This window comes from Engystomops pustulosus, chromosome 9, assembly GCF_040894005.1.
Source record: "Engystomops pustulosus chromosome 9, aEngPut4.maternal, whole genome shotgun sequence".
Classification (NCBI taxonomy): domain Eukaryota; kingdom Metazoa; phylum Chordata; class Amphibia; order Anura; family Leptodactylidae; genus Engystomops; species Engystomops pustulosus.
Window position 1 is genome coordinate 101,829,492 of NC_092419.1, and position 15,581 is coordinate 101,845,072.

The 15,581-nt window shown below is 42.8% G+C and overlaps 1 protein-coding gene across 2 annotated transcripts in view; it reads left to right on the forward strand.

Moving 5' to 3' along the window:
• GRIPAP1 (GRIP1 associated protein 1) overlaps positions 1-7,516 on the forward strand; it is an 84,166-nt gene extending 76,650 nt beyond the window's left edge. For both annotated transcript variants that reach the window (XM_072124917.1, XM_072124918.1), the window contains one exon: positions 5,733-7,516. In XM_072124917.1, coding sequence (XP_071981018.1) covers positions 5,733-5,822 — 90 coding nt within the window. In that variant the 3' untranslated portion in view covers positions 5,823-7,516. The remainder of the gene's footprint in view (positions 1-5,732) is intronic.
• Positions 7,517-15,581: the final 8,065 nt, after the last annotated feature.

The following is a 15,581-nucleotide window of genomic DNA, read 5'->3' on the forward strand; positions in this document are numbered from 1 at the left end:
TGATCTTGGTGTGTGTAGCATGGTTTGCTGAGCTACGTATCTAAGCCCCTGATTTGTGATACTTGTACTGATCCTGAGTATCTGATCTTGGTATGTGTAGCATGGTTTGCTGAGCTACATATCTAAGCCCCTGATTTGTGATACTTGTACTGATCCTGAGTATCTGATCTTGGTATGTGTAGCACGGTTTGCTGAGTTATGTATCTAAGCCCCTGATTTGTGATACTTGTACTGATCCTGAGTATCTGATCTTGGTATGTGTAGCACGGTTTGCTGAGTTATGTATCTAAGCCCCTGATTTGTGATACTTGTACTGATCCTGAGTATCTGATCTTGGTATGTGTAGCATGGTTTGCTGAGCTACGTATCTAAGCCCCTGATTTGTGATACTTGTACTGATCCTGAGTATCTGATCTTGGTATGTGTAGCATGGTTTGCTGAGCTACGTATCTAAGCCCCTGATTTGTGATACTTGTACTAATCCGGAGTATCTGATCTTGGTGTGTGTAGCATGGTTTGCTGAGCTACGTATCTAAGCCCCTGATTTGTGATACTTGTACTGATCCTGAGTATCTGATCTTGGTATGTGTAGCATGGTTTGCTGAGCTACGTATCTAAGCCCCGGATTTTTGATACTTGTACTGATCCTGAGTATCTGATCTTGGTATGTGTAGCATGGTTTGCTGAGCTACGTATCTAAGCCCCTGATTTGTGATACTTGTACTGATCCTGAGTATCTGATCTTGGTATGTGTAGCATGGTTTGCTGAGCTACGTATCTAAGCCCCTGATTTGTGATACTTGTACTGATCCTGAGTATCTGATCTTGGTATGTGTAGCATGGTTTGCTGAGCTACGTATCTAAGCCCCTGATTTGTGATACTTGTACTAATCCTGAGTATCTGATCTTGGTGTGTGTAGCATGGTTTGCTGAGCTACGTATCTAAGCCCCTGATTTGTGATACTTGTACTGATCCTGAGTATCTGATCTTGGTATGTGTAGCATGGTTTGCTGAGCTACGTATCTAAGCCCCGGATTTTTGATACTTGTACTGATCCTGAGTATCTGATCTTGGTATGTGTAGCATGGTTTGCTGAGCTACGTATCTAAGCCCCGGATTTTTGATACTTGTACTGATCCTGAGTATCTGATCTTGGTGTGTGTAGCATGGTTTGCTGAGCTACATATCTAAGCCCCTGATTTGTGATACTTGTACTGATCCTGAGTATCTGATCTTGGTGTGTGTAGCATGGTTTGCTGAGCTACGTATCTAAGCCCCGGATTTTTGATACTTGTACTGATCCTGAGTATCTGATCTTGGTATGTGTAGCATGGTTTGCTGAGCTACGTATCTAAGCCCCTGATTTGTGATACTAGTACTGATCCTGAGTATCTGATCTTGGTATGTGTAGCATGGTTTGCTGAGCTACGTATCTAAGCCCCGGATTTTTGATACTTGTACTGATCCCGAGTATCTGATATTGGTATGTGTAGCATGGTTTGCTGAGCTACGTCTCTAAGCCCCTGATTTGTGATACTTGTACTAATCCTGAGTATCTGATCTTGGTGTGTGTAGCATGGTTTGCTGAGCTACGTATCTAAGCCCCTGATTTGTGATACTTGTACTGATCCTGAGTATCTGATCTTGGTATGTGTAGCATGGTTTGCTGAGCTACATATCTAAGCCCCTGATTTGTGATACTTGTACTGATCCTGAGTATCTGATCTTGGTATGTGTAGCACGGTTTGCTGAGCTACATATCTAAGCCCCTGATTTGTGATACTTGTACTGATCCTGAGTATCTGATCTTGGTATGTGTAGCACGGTTTGCTGAGTTATGTATCTAAGCCCCTGATTTGTGATACTTGTACTGATCCTGAGTATCTGATCTTGGTATGTGTAGCATGGTTTGCTGAGCTACGTATCTAAGCCCCTGATTTGTGATACTTGTACTGATCCTGAGTATCTGATCTTGGTATGTGTAGCATGGTTTGCTGAGCTACGTATCTAAGCCCCTGATTTGTGATACTTGTACTAATCCTGAGTATCTGATCTTGGTGTGTGTAGCATGGTTTGCTGAGCTACGTATCTAAGCCCCTGATTTGTGATACTTGTACTGATCCTGAGTATCTGATCTTGGTATGTGTAGCATGGTTTGCTGAGCTACATATCTAAGCCCCTGATTTGTGATACTTGTACTGATCCTGAGTATCTGATCTTGGTATGTGTAGCACGGTTTGCTGAGTTATGTATCTAAGCCCCTGATTTGTGATACTTGTACTGATCCTGAGTATCTGATCTTGGTATGTGTAGCACGGTTTGCTGAGTTATGTATCTAAGCCCCTGATTTGTGATACTTGTACTGATCCTGAGTATCTGATCTTGGTATGTGTAGCATGGTTTGCTGAGCTACGTATCTAAGCCCCTGATTTGTGATACTTGTACTGATCCTGAGTATCTGATCTTGGTATGTGTAGCATGGTTTGCTGAGCTACGTATCTAAGCCCCTGATTTGTGATACTTGTACTAATCCTGAGTATCTGATCTTGGTGTGTGTAGCATGGTTTGCTGAGCTACGTATCTAAGCCCCTGATTTGTGATACTTGTACTGATCCTGAGTATCTGATCTTGGTGTGTGTAGCATGGTTTGCTGAGCTACGTATCTAAGCCCCGGATTTTTGATACTTGTACTGATCCTGAGTATCTGATCTTGGTATGTGTAGCATGGTTTGCTGAGCTACGTATCTAAGCCCCTGATTTGTGATACTAGTACTGATCCTGAGTATCTGATCTTGGTATGTGTAGCACGGTTTGCTGAGTTATGTATCTAAGCCCCTGATTTGTGATACTTGTACTGATCCTGAGTATCTGATCTTGGTATGTGTAGCATGGTTTGCTGAGCTACATATCTAAGCCCCTGATTTGTGATACTTGTACTGATCCTGAGTATCTGATCTTGGTATGTGTAGCACGGTTTGCTGAGTTATGTATCTAAGCCCCTGATTTGTGATACTTGTACTGATCCTGAGTATCTGATCTTGGTATGTGTAGCATGGTTTGCTGAGCTACATATCTAAGCCCCTGATTTGTGATACTTGTACTGATCCTGAGTATCTGATCTTGGTATGTGTAGCACGGTTTGCTGAGTTATGTATCTAAGCCCCTGATTTGTGATACTTGTACTGATCCTGAGTATCTGATCTTGGTATGTGTAGCACGGTTTGCTGAGTTATGTATCTAAGCCCCTGATTTGTGATACTTGTACTGATCCTGAGTATCTGATCTTGGTATGTGTAGCATGGTTTGCTGAGCTACATATCTAAGCCCCTGATTTGTGATACTTGTACTGATCCTGAGTATCTGATCTTGGTATGTGTAGCATGGTTTGCTGAGCTACGTATCTAAGCCCCTGATTTGTGATACTTGTACTAATCCTGAGTATCTGATCTTGGTGTGTGTAGCATGGTTTGCTGAGCTACGTATCTAAGCCCCTGATTTGTGATACTTGTACTGATCCTGAGTATCTGATCTTGGTATGTGTAGCATGGTTTGCTGAGCTACATATCTAAGCCCCTGATTTGTGATACTTGTACTGATCCTGAGTATCTGATCTTGGTATGTGTAGCACGGTTTGCTGAGTTATGTATCTAAGCCCCTGATTTGTGATACTTGTACTGATCCTGAGTATCTGATCTTGGTATGTGTAGCATGGTTTGCTGAGCTACATATCTAAGCCCCTGATTTGTGATACTTGTACTGATCCTGAGTATCTGATCTTGGTATGTGTAGCACGGTTTGCTGAGTTATGTATCTAAGCCCCTGATTTGTGATACTTGTACTGATCCTGAGTATCTGATCTTGGTATGTGTAGCACGGTTTGCTGAGTTATGTATCTAAGCCCCTGATTTGTGATACTTGTACTGATCCTGAGTATCTGATCTTGGTATGTGTAGCATGGTTTGCTGAGCTACATATCTAAGCCCCTGATTTGTGATACTTGTACTGATCCTGAGTATCTGATCTTGGTATGTGTAGCACGGTTTGCTGAGTTATGTATCTAAGCCCCTGATTTGTGATACTTGTACTGATCCTGAGTATCTGATCTTGGTATGTGTAGCATGGTTTGCTGAGCTACATATCTAAGCCCCTGATTTGTGATACTTGTACTGATCCTGAGTATCTGATCTTGGTATGTGTAGCACGGTTTGCTGAGTTATGTATCTAAGCCCCTGATTTGTGATACTTGTACTGATCCTGAGTATCTGATCTTGGTATGTGTAGCATGGTTTGCTGAGCTACATATCTAAGCCCCTGATTTGTGATACTTGTACTGATCCTGAGTATCTGATCTTGGTATGTGTAGCACGGTTTGCTGAGTTATGTATCTAAGCCCCTGATTTGTGATACTTGTACTGATCCTGAGTATCTGATCTTGGTATGTGTAGCACGGTTTGCTGAGTTATGTATCTAAGCCCCTGATTTGTGATACTTGTACTGATCCTGAGTATCTGATCTTGGTATGTGTAGCATGGTTTGCTGAGCTACGTATCTAAGCCCCTGATTTGTGATACTTGTACTGATCCTGAGTATCTGATCTTGGTATGTGTAGCATGGTTTGCTGAGCTACGTATCTAAGCCCCTGATTTGTGATACTTGTACTAATCCTGAGTATCTGATCTTGGTGTGTGTAGCATGGTTTGCTGAGCTACGTATCTAAGCCCCTGATTTGTGATACTTGTACTGATCCTGAGTATCTGATCTTGGTATGTGTAGCATGGTTTGCTGAGCTACGTATCTAAGCCCCTGATTTGTGATACTTGTACTGATCCTGAGTATCTGATCTTGGTATGTGTAGCATGGTTTGCTGAGCTACGTATCTAAGCCCCTGATTTGTGATACTTGTACTAATCCTGAGTATCTGATCTTGGTGTGTGTAGCATGGTTTGCTGAGCTACGTATCTAAGCCCCTGATTTGTGATACTTGTACTGATCCTGAGTATCTGATCTTGGTATGTGTAGCATGGTTTGCTGAGCTACATATCTAAGCCCCTGATTTGTGATACTTGTACTGATCCTGAGTATCTGATCTTGGTATGTGTAGCACGGTTTGCTGAGTTATGTATCTAAGCCCCTGATTTGTGATACTTGTACTGATCCTGAGTATCTGATCTTGGTATGTGTAGCACGGTTTGCTGAGTTATGTATCTAAGCCCCTGATTTGTGATACTTGTACTGATCCTGAGTATCTGATCTTGGTATGTGTAGCATGGTTTGCTGAGCTACGTATCTAAGCCCCTGATTTGTGATACTTGTACTGATCCTGAGTATCTGATCTTGGTATGTGTAGCACGGTTTGCTGAGCTACGTATCTAAGCCCCTGATTTGTGATACTTGTACTGATCCTGAGTATCTGATCTTGGTATGTGTAGCACGGTTTGCTGAGTTATGTATCTAAGCCCCTGATTTGTGATACTTGTACTGATCCTGAGTATCTGATCTTGGTATGTGTAGCATGGTTTGCTGAGTTATGTATCTAAGCCCCTGATTTGTGATACTTGTACTGATCCTGAGTATCTGATCTTGGTATGTGTAGCATGGTTTGCTGAGTTATGTATCTCAGCTTATGATGCCTATTTTTTGCCACATTTACTATCTGGATAGGACAGACCTGCGGACGGTGGCCATATTGGATAGACAGAAATCTTTAACTCTTTCTCCTTCTCTCGTCCAGGACCTAGAAGCCCTCTCCCAGGAGATTGTCCGGCTAAGTAAGGAATGTCTGCCGCCACATGGGAGCCCCCAGACTCCGTCCAAGAGCTGAAGCCGGGACTTTCTTCCACCATCTCATCCCCTCCCCCACTAGTGTGGTAGCCCCCCTATTGGACTGTATGTGGGCCCCTTCCTGATTTTTAGTCTTACGTCGCCCCCTAGGCTTGTGCATTCCATGTGCGTCCATTGATCTCAGTTGCCTCCTATGAGCATTTCCTCTTCCGGATGTTGCGGGGTCTCGGTGATTCTGGTTTAGTATGTACGAAATTTGCACAGATTATGGTGATACAGATAAGACCCTCCCCCTTTATCCCCCCCCCCCCCCCCCCCGTTTCACAATTGCTAAGGTTTTAGGGTTTTTATTGTAAAATATTAAGTACTGATCAATTTTCTACACCGTCATCTGCCAGAGGTCCCCACTGATTCCACCTTATTACACAAAGCTTCAAATCCCCAGTGCAGACATATAATGCAGTTCCTGGATTTACCACTAGGAGGAGCTCACTGCTTTCACGGTATAAACAGTATCATAAGCTCCTGAGCTCCCTCTAGTGGTGGCTGCAGGCCCTTGTAACTGTATTATTTAGCTCTATGTGTTTTATTTCGTGCTTTTGTATTAGCCCCAAAGGCTATAGAGACTTCAGCATCGGGATTTGGACCTAAAAGTAACACCGTGCTAAATATTAGACATAAACTTGGAGGGGTTACAGTCAGAGAGAAGCAACTGGCTATTACATTTCAGATCCATCTCATGTTTTCCTTTGAGGCTTACTATAAAAGGGCAGCTCCAATCAAAAGTTTATATTCTGGTTAGTTTGGTCACCCCCTGCTGGACAGTCACACTATTGCACCTGGAAGCTTTAGGCTGGAGTATCCCTTTAAAGAGTTGTGGTTATGATATCTAAGCTACACTGAAACAGAAGATAATAATGGAATATCATCTCAGCAGAGGACATGACAATTCCCAGCTGAGCTGGAGGACCTCTTCAGAGGAGAATCCACCCAAAAATTATGTTCTTGAATGTGGCCACAGAGGGGCGCTGCACTTTATGCTGACACAGAATTTGTCTCCCATCTTATATCTGCCTTCACCCCTGTGCATGTAGGTGTAGTTCCCCTTTAAGGTCTAGGCAGGTCTGTTACCCGTATAGATGCCAGTAAGTGTTATCTTATTTATTTCATGTTCAAAGCACAGAAAATGAGGAAAGAAGGTAAAAAAAATATATAATTTTTTTTTAATTCTTAAAAGGAAAACATGGCTCCCCTTAACTGGTGAAATGTGAAACTGCAGAGGTGGTCTGCATTACCGGACACAGCCTCTAAGGAGGGGTGGCGCTGTTTTCCTTATCCTGGACATCCCCTTTAAGTGCAGTTTAGCAGAGCTAGCCTATGATTGAGGTTGTCACTGAGAGCTTATCATGGCCGCCCACGGAGATGACCCTGCACCCAGCGCCCCCTGGAGCTTGAGGATGATATACTGTATATAATGTTATGTGCGATGCTCTGCAGCTCTATTTAATGCCCTGTGACTTGTATAATGACCTGTACATATATATATATCTCCTTGTCTGTGACGGGTTACACTGGAGGAATGATGGATTTGTTTCTTCTCTGGACACTTTAGTTTCTTTATAACGTGCAGATCCGCATCATGGCGGGGAACGGCGCCAGCAGCCATATTCTAATGTCACGCATGCCATCTGCCCGCAGAGGACGTGACCGGGAAATAAAGTGTTAAAACCTTCACCCCTGTGTTGTTTGTCGATAAAGCTTGGTGTCATAGGCCTCCTGACTGTCATTTATTCATGCTTAATGTGGTTTTTATCCCTTACGACCTGCGTTCTGGGGTCACTCGCCCCTTATCATATATCATATATTCATTAGGTAAATATCCTGCTGGCTCTGGGGTTGCCATGACTAATTCAGTATTAGATTCCTGTCATGTGACAGGATGTCTGTGTTGCCATGGCAACCCTCCCCAGAGCAAGCGTGATAGTAAGATTTCTTCATTTAGGAGGTGGATACTGACCCCATTTACTGCTGGGCACATGCAAGTCCTCTGGAAAGATATGTTATCATAACGCTATGTATGTTGTTAGTAAAAGCAGGACTGTGATATTTGGGTGTAAATTCCAAGATTGTACCTAATCCAAGTGCACTGGAGATGTTGTCCTCACACTGCTGTGCTCTTAGAGCAATGTTTAGAGCTGTTCCACATCTTCCTCTGTAATTTTGAGTAGAAACTGTAGTAGAGTTCTAGCTGAATTCTAAATAATGCACGTAATGGAACAGTTCAGTATAAAGATCTCAGAGAACAGCAGTGTGAGGACACACCCCCAGTACAATCCTGGAGTCCTGGTCCAATACCAAACGCTGGCTGTAGAGAGTTTAGAGAACAGCAGTGTGAGGACACCCCCCCCCCCCCCCCCAGTACAATGCTGGAGTCCTGGTCCAATACCAATCACTGGCTGTAGAGAGCTCAGAGAACAGCAGTGTGAGGACACACCCCCAGTATAATCCTGGAGTCCTGGTCCAATACCAATCGCTGGCTGTAGAGAGCTCAGAGAACAGCAGTGTGAGGACACACCCCCAGTACAATGCTGAAGTCCTGGTCCAATACCAATCACTGGCTGTAGAGAGCTCAGAGAACAGCAGTGTGAGGACACACCCCCAGTATAATCCTGGAGTCCTGGTCCAATACCAATCGCTGGCTGTAGAGAGCTCAGAGAACAGCAGTGTGAGGACACACCCCCAGTATAATCCTGGAGTCCTGGTCCAATACCAATCGCTGGCTGTAGAGAGCTCAGAGAACAGCAGTGTGAGGACACACCCCCAGTACAATGCTGAAGTCCTGGTCCAATACCAATCACTGGCTGTAGAGAGCTCAGAGAACAGCAGTGTGAGGACACACCCCCAGTATAATCCTGGAGTCCTGGTCCAATACCAATCACTGGCTGTAGAGAGCTCAGAGAACAGCAGTGTGAGGACACCCCCCCCAATACAATGCTGCAGTCCTGGTCCCATACCAATCACTGACTGTAGAGAGCTCAGAGAACAGCAGTGTGAGGACATGCCTCCAGCGCACTTGGAGAAACTACTATCCTGGAATATAAATGCTTAATTCACAGTTCTGCTGCTACTAACAACATACAGAGCAGTATGATTACACATCTCTCAGGGACAATACCTAACAGGGACTGCAGTCTATGGGGTCTTATATTCTGATAATATATCCACAGCATAGGCTATGGACTTCCCATAAATTAATTTTTCTGTATAGACATAAGCTGAGAAGTTTCCCATGGCAACAAAATGGCTGAAAGATCGTGGCGGCCGGGATCTGGTTGCTATGGGTGACGTCCTTATTGTCCATTACCAACAGATATCAGATGGAGTAAGAAATTGTTACTGTTTCAGCCAGAATTTCTGTAGGTTTCCACGGGTAACAGACTACGACTTAGCTTCACTTTGCTCCCACAATGCACTGTTCTCCAATAACCGCAAATCCAGAAGAATTGTGAATGTAGAGATGAAAACATCAGGTAAGAGGATAAGTCAGTAGTATAGTCGCCTCAGTGTCAGTCTGCAGCTGCACAGCCGCATCCATGAAGATCCTGATTGTCTTATTTATTGCTTCTAGTGTACGACTTACCTGCAGGAGTGACCGAGGAGCTGCCTGTGTATGTAGGTCTCTATGTATGTATGTCATAACCAAACACGGGAATTCCCCTTTAAGGACATTGTTTGCCATTACACATGAGATTCCCCTTCAAGGGATAAATTAAGTGACTAATGAAGTAGTATCTCCCATATTACATAGCTAAGTCCGGCCAAAATCTAGGCTTCTCTTTGTTACTTCAATGGAGTTGAGCTGCAATACCACATCCGACCTGTAAACAGTGGTGGCGCTGTTTTTAGTGTTTAGATGTAAGGGAATGTTCACGCTTTAGAATTTCATTAGCATTTTGATACAATGTAATCCATGTGGAATCAGTTGGAATGGAAGTTATCTCAAGCCCCGCCCCTTGACCTCACACGGATCGGTTTTATCTGGAGCACCCCTTTAAATGCAGAGAAATTCAGAGCATCGTACATCGTGTCCTATAGCTACGACATTAGTTAGATTTTTTTCGTAATTCCCCCGGCATAATCACTCTTCACTAATTAAAGTTTTCATTTACTCTAATTATTCCACTACATGTCTAAACGTCACATCCATCACTTTCTCCGAGGGGCAGAAAAGAAAAACATTTTCCTCTGTTTTCATTTTTTTTTTATTTGATATTCTATGTAAACTTCCTCTCTTCTTGCTGGAGGGTGACATTACCCAGTGCCATCATTTGCTATAAAAAAAAAATGTCTCCAAGTTCTCTGCAGTTATTGGCAGGGCCGAGCGCAGGCTGCGGGAACGACTCCTCTGTGCATCACAAAAAAAAAACCTAAAATGAGGCTATCATCGAGGTCGCGGAATTGAGGCTTGTGCTAGCGAGAATTTTTTGTAAAGTCAAACCTTGGCAGTTGATAAATATTTGTAATTATTCTTTAGATTTGTAACCGTTTTGAAATTTGGCAGTTACAAATCAGCAACAATGTATTGTATTCATTCCTAGGCGGAGGCAGGTACTTACAGCAGCATGGGTTACCAGTGACCACTATTCTGCTGTGAGTTACCATGCTGGGATAGAGGGATGACATATCAGCCATTTGTCCCACAGTGGTAACTATACAGAGTCCTGAACTCACAGCAGCATAGTCATCTGTGGACACCGATGCTGCTGTGAGTACCTGTCACCTATAAGGACCATAACCCTTAGGGAGGTGGAGACTTGGCTTCATGGATGACTATAATCATGTGAATTAGTGGTCATTAATAAGGCTGCTATACTGGATGTGTCAATACCCCCACATCTTATTTAAAGGGACCCTGCTCTCATAATTGGGGGTTGTCCTAGTATAATGTATAGATAATGTAAAGGGCTATATCTTTGGATACTTTGCAGGACTCCATGATGTGTCTGCAGCTGGTTACTGTACCGATTGGTAATTACGGTGAGTGTAGTGACAGCTAACGATCTGCGTATATAAGGAGGCCCCCCCCCCCCCAGCTCATTGACCCCAGGCCTATTACAGCCGTGCAGCCCAGTATAACTCCACGCGCTGCACATTTGCAATTCAGAGCAGGTCAGGCCGTCACGCACAGCGCAAGAAACAATTACACAGGTCTGCAAGTGGCCCGACGGGAAATCTATAGAATCCTGAAGGAAGGAGAGATAACTATTAGCAACACAATTTAGATAACCAACTACATGTGTTATAAAAATGCCCAGGTTATACCAGCGGTACATATATCGTTATATACAGGAGATCCCCAGGTTATACCAGCGGTACATATATCGTTATATACAGGAGATCCCCAGGTTATACCAGCTGTACATATATCATTATATACAGGAGATCCCCAGGTTATACCAGCTGTACATATATCATTATATACAGGAGATCCCCAGGTTATACCAGCTGTACATATATCATTATATACAGGAGATCCCCAGGTTATACCGGCTGTACATATATCATTATATACAGGAGATCCCCAGGTTATACCAGCTGTACATATATCATTATATACAGGAGATCCCCAGGTTATACCAGCTGTACATATATCATTATATACAGAAGATCCCCAGTTTATACCAGCGGTACATATATCATTATATACAGAAGATCCCCAGGTTATACCGTCTGTACATATATCATTATATACAGGAGATCCCCAGGTTATACCGGCTGTACATATATCATTATATACAGGAGATCCCCAGGTTATACCAGCTGTACATATATCATTATATACAGGAGATCCCCAGGTTATACCAGCGGTACATATATCATTATATACTGGAGATCCCCAGGTTATACCGGCTGTACATATATCATTATATACAGGAGATCCCCAGGTTATACCGGCTGTACATATATCATTATATACTGGAGATCCCCAAGTATATACCGGCTGTACATATATCATTATATACAGGAGATCCCCAGGTTATACCGGCTGTACATATATCATTATATACAGGAGATCCCCAGGTTATACCGGCTGTACATATATCATTATATACAGGAGATCCCCAGGTTATACCGGCTGTACATATATCATTATATACAGGAGATTCCCAGGTTATACCAGCTGTACATATATCATTATATACAGGAGATCCTCAGGTTATACCAGCGGTACATATATCATTATATACAGGAGATCCCCAGGTTATACCGGCTGTACATATATCATTATATACAGGAGATCCCCAGGTTATACCGGCTGTACATATATCATTATATACAGGAGATCCTCAGGTTATACCAGCGGTACATATATCATTATATACTGGAGATCCCCAGGTTAAACCAGCGGTACATATATCATTATATACAGAAGATCCCCAGGTTATACCGGCTGTACATATATCATTATATACAGGAGATCCTCAGGTTATACCAGCGGTACATATATCATTATATACTGGAGATCCCCAGGTTAAACCAGCGGTACATATATCATTATATACAGAAGATCCCCAGGTTATACCAGCTGTACATATATCATTATATACAGGAGATCCCCAGGTTATACCAGCTGTACATATATCATTATATACAGGAGATCCCCACGTTATACCAGCGGTACATATATCATTATATACTGGAGATCCCCAGGTTATACCAGCTGTACATATATCATTATATACAGGAGATCCCCAAGTTATACCGGCTGTACATATATCATTATATACAGGAGATCCCCAGGTTATACCAGCGGTACATATATCATTATATACTGGAGATCCCCAGGTTATACCGGCTGTACATATATCATTATATACAGGAGATCCCCAGGTTATACCGGCTGTACATATATCATTATATACTGGAGATCCCCAGGTTATACCGGCTGTACATATATCATTATATACAGGAGATCCCCAGGTTATACCGGCTGTACATATATCATTATATACAGGAGATCCCCAGGTTATACCGGCTGTACATATATGATTATATACAGGAGATCCCCAGGTTATACCGGCTGTACATATATGATTATATACAGGAGATCCCCAGGTTATACCGGCTGTACATATATCATTATATACAGGAGATCCTCAGGTTATACCAGCGGTACATATATCATTATATACTGGAGATCCCCAGGTTAAACCAGCGGTACATATATCATTATATACAGAAGATCCCCAGGTTATACCAGCTGTACATATATCATTATATACAGGAGATCCCCAGGTTATACCAGCTGTACATATATCATTATATACAGGAGATCCCCACGTTATACCAGCGGTACATATATCATTATATACTGGAGATCCCCAGGTTATACCAGCTGTACATATATCATTATATACAGGAGATCCCCAAGTTATACCGGCTGTACATATATCATTATATACAGGAGATCCCCAGGTTAAACCAGCGGTACATATATCATTATATACAGAAGATCCCCAGGTTATACCAGTGGTACATATATCATTATATACAGGAGATCCCCAGGTTATACCGGCTGTACATATATCATTATATACAGGAGATCCCCAGGTTATACCAGCGGTACATATATCATTATATACAGGAGATCTCCAGGTTATACCGGCTGTACATATATCATTATATACAGGAGATCCCCAGGTTATACCGGCTGTACATATATCATTATATACAGGAGATCTCCAGGTTATACCAGCTGTACATATATCATTATATACAGGAGATCCCCAGGTTATACCAGCTGTACATATATCATTATATACTGGAGATCCCCAGGTTATACCAGCGGTACATATATCATTATATACTGGAGATCCCCAGGTTATACCGGCTGTACATATATCATTATTTACAGAAGATCCCCAGGTTATACCGGCTGTACATATATCATTATTTACAGAAGATCCCCAGGTTATACCGGCTGTACATATATCATTATATACTGGAGATCCCCAGGTTATACCAGCTGTACATATATCATTATATACAGAAGATCCCCAGGTTATACCAGCGGTACATATATCATTATATACAGAAGATCCCCAGGTTATACCGTCTGTACATATATCATTATATACAGGAGATCCCCAGGTTATACCGGCTGTACATATATCATTATATACAGGAGATCCCCAGGTTATACCAGCTGTACATATATCATTATATACAGGAGATCCCCAGGTTATACCGGCTGTACATACACTCACCGGCCACTTTATTAGGTACACCTGTCCAACTGCTCGTTAACAATTTCTAATCAGCCAATCACATGGCGGCAACTCAGTGCATTTAGGCATGTAGACATGGTCAAGACAATCTCCTGCAGTTCAAACCGAGCATCAGTATGGGGAAGAAAGGTGATTTGATTTTCACGCACAACCATCTCTAGGGTTTACAGAGAATGGTCCGAAAAAGAAAAAACATCCAGTGAGCGGCAGTTCTGTGGGCGGAAATGCCTTGTTGATGGCAGAGGTCAGAGGAGAATGGGCAGACTGGTTCGAGCTGATAGAAAGGCAACAGTGACTCAAATCGCCACCCGTTACAACCAAGGTAGGCAGAAGAGCATCTCTGAACGCACAGTACGTTGAACTTTGAGGCAGATGGGCTACAGCAGCAGAAGACCACACCGGGTGCCACTCCTTTCAGCTAAGAACAGGAAACTGAGGCTACAATTTGCACAAGCTCATCGAAATTGGACAGTAGAAGATTGGAAAAACGTTGCCTGGTCTGATGAGTCTCAATTTCTGCTGCGACATTCGGATGGTAGGGTCAGAATTTGGCGTCAACAACATGAAAGCATGGATCCATCCTGCCTTGTATCAGCGGCTCAGGCTGGTGGTGGTGGTGTCATGGTGTCTTTGGGCCCCTTGGTACAACGCCACAGCCTACCTGAGTATTGTTGCTGACCATGTCCATCCCTTTATGAGCACAATGTACCCTGTAACATCTGATGGCTACTTTCAGCAGGATAATGCACCATGTCATAAAGCTGGAATCATCTTAGACTGGTTTCTGGAACATGACAATGAGGTCACTGGACACAAATGGCCTCCACAGTCACCAGATCTCAATCCAATAGAGCATCTTTGGGATGTGGTGGAACGGGAGATTCGCATCATGGATGTGCAGCCGACAAATCTGCGGCAACTGTGTGATGCCATCATGACAATATGGACCGAAATCTCTGAGGAGCTTCCAGCACCTTGTTGTATCTATGCCACGAAGAATTGAGGCAGTTCTGAAGGCAAAAGGGGGTCCAACCCATTACTAGCATGGTGTACCTAATAAAGTGGCCGGTGAGTGTATATCATTATATACAGAAGATCCCCAGGTTATACCGGCTGTACATATATCATTATATACAGGAGATCCCCAGGTTATACCAGCTGTACATATATCACTATATACAGGAGATCCCCAGGTTATACCAGCTGTACATATATCATTATATACAGGAGATCCCCGGGTTATACCAGCTGTACATATATCATTATATACAGGAGATCCCCAGGTTATACCGTCTGTACATATATCATTATATACAGGAGATCCCCAGGTTATACCAGCTGTACATATATCATTATATACAGGAGATCCCCAGGTTATACCAGCTGTACATATATCATTATATACAGAAGATCCCCAGTTTATACCAGCGGTACATATATCATTATATACAGAAGATCCCCAGGTTATACCGTCTGTACATATATCATTATATACAGGAGATCCCCAGGTT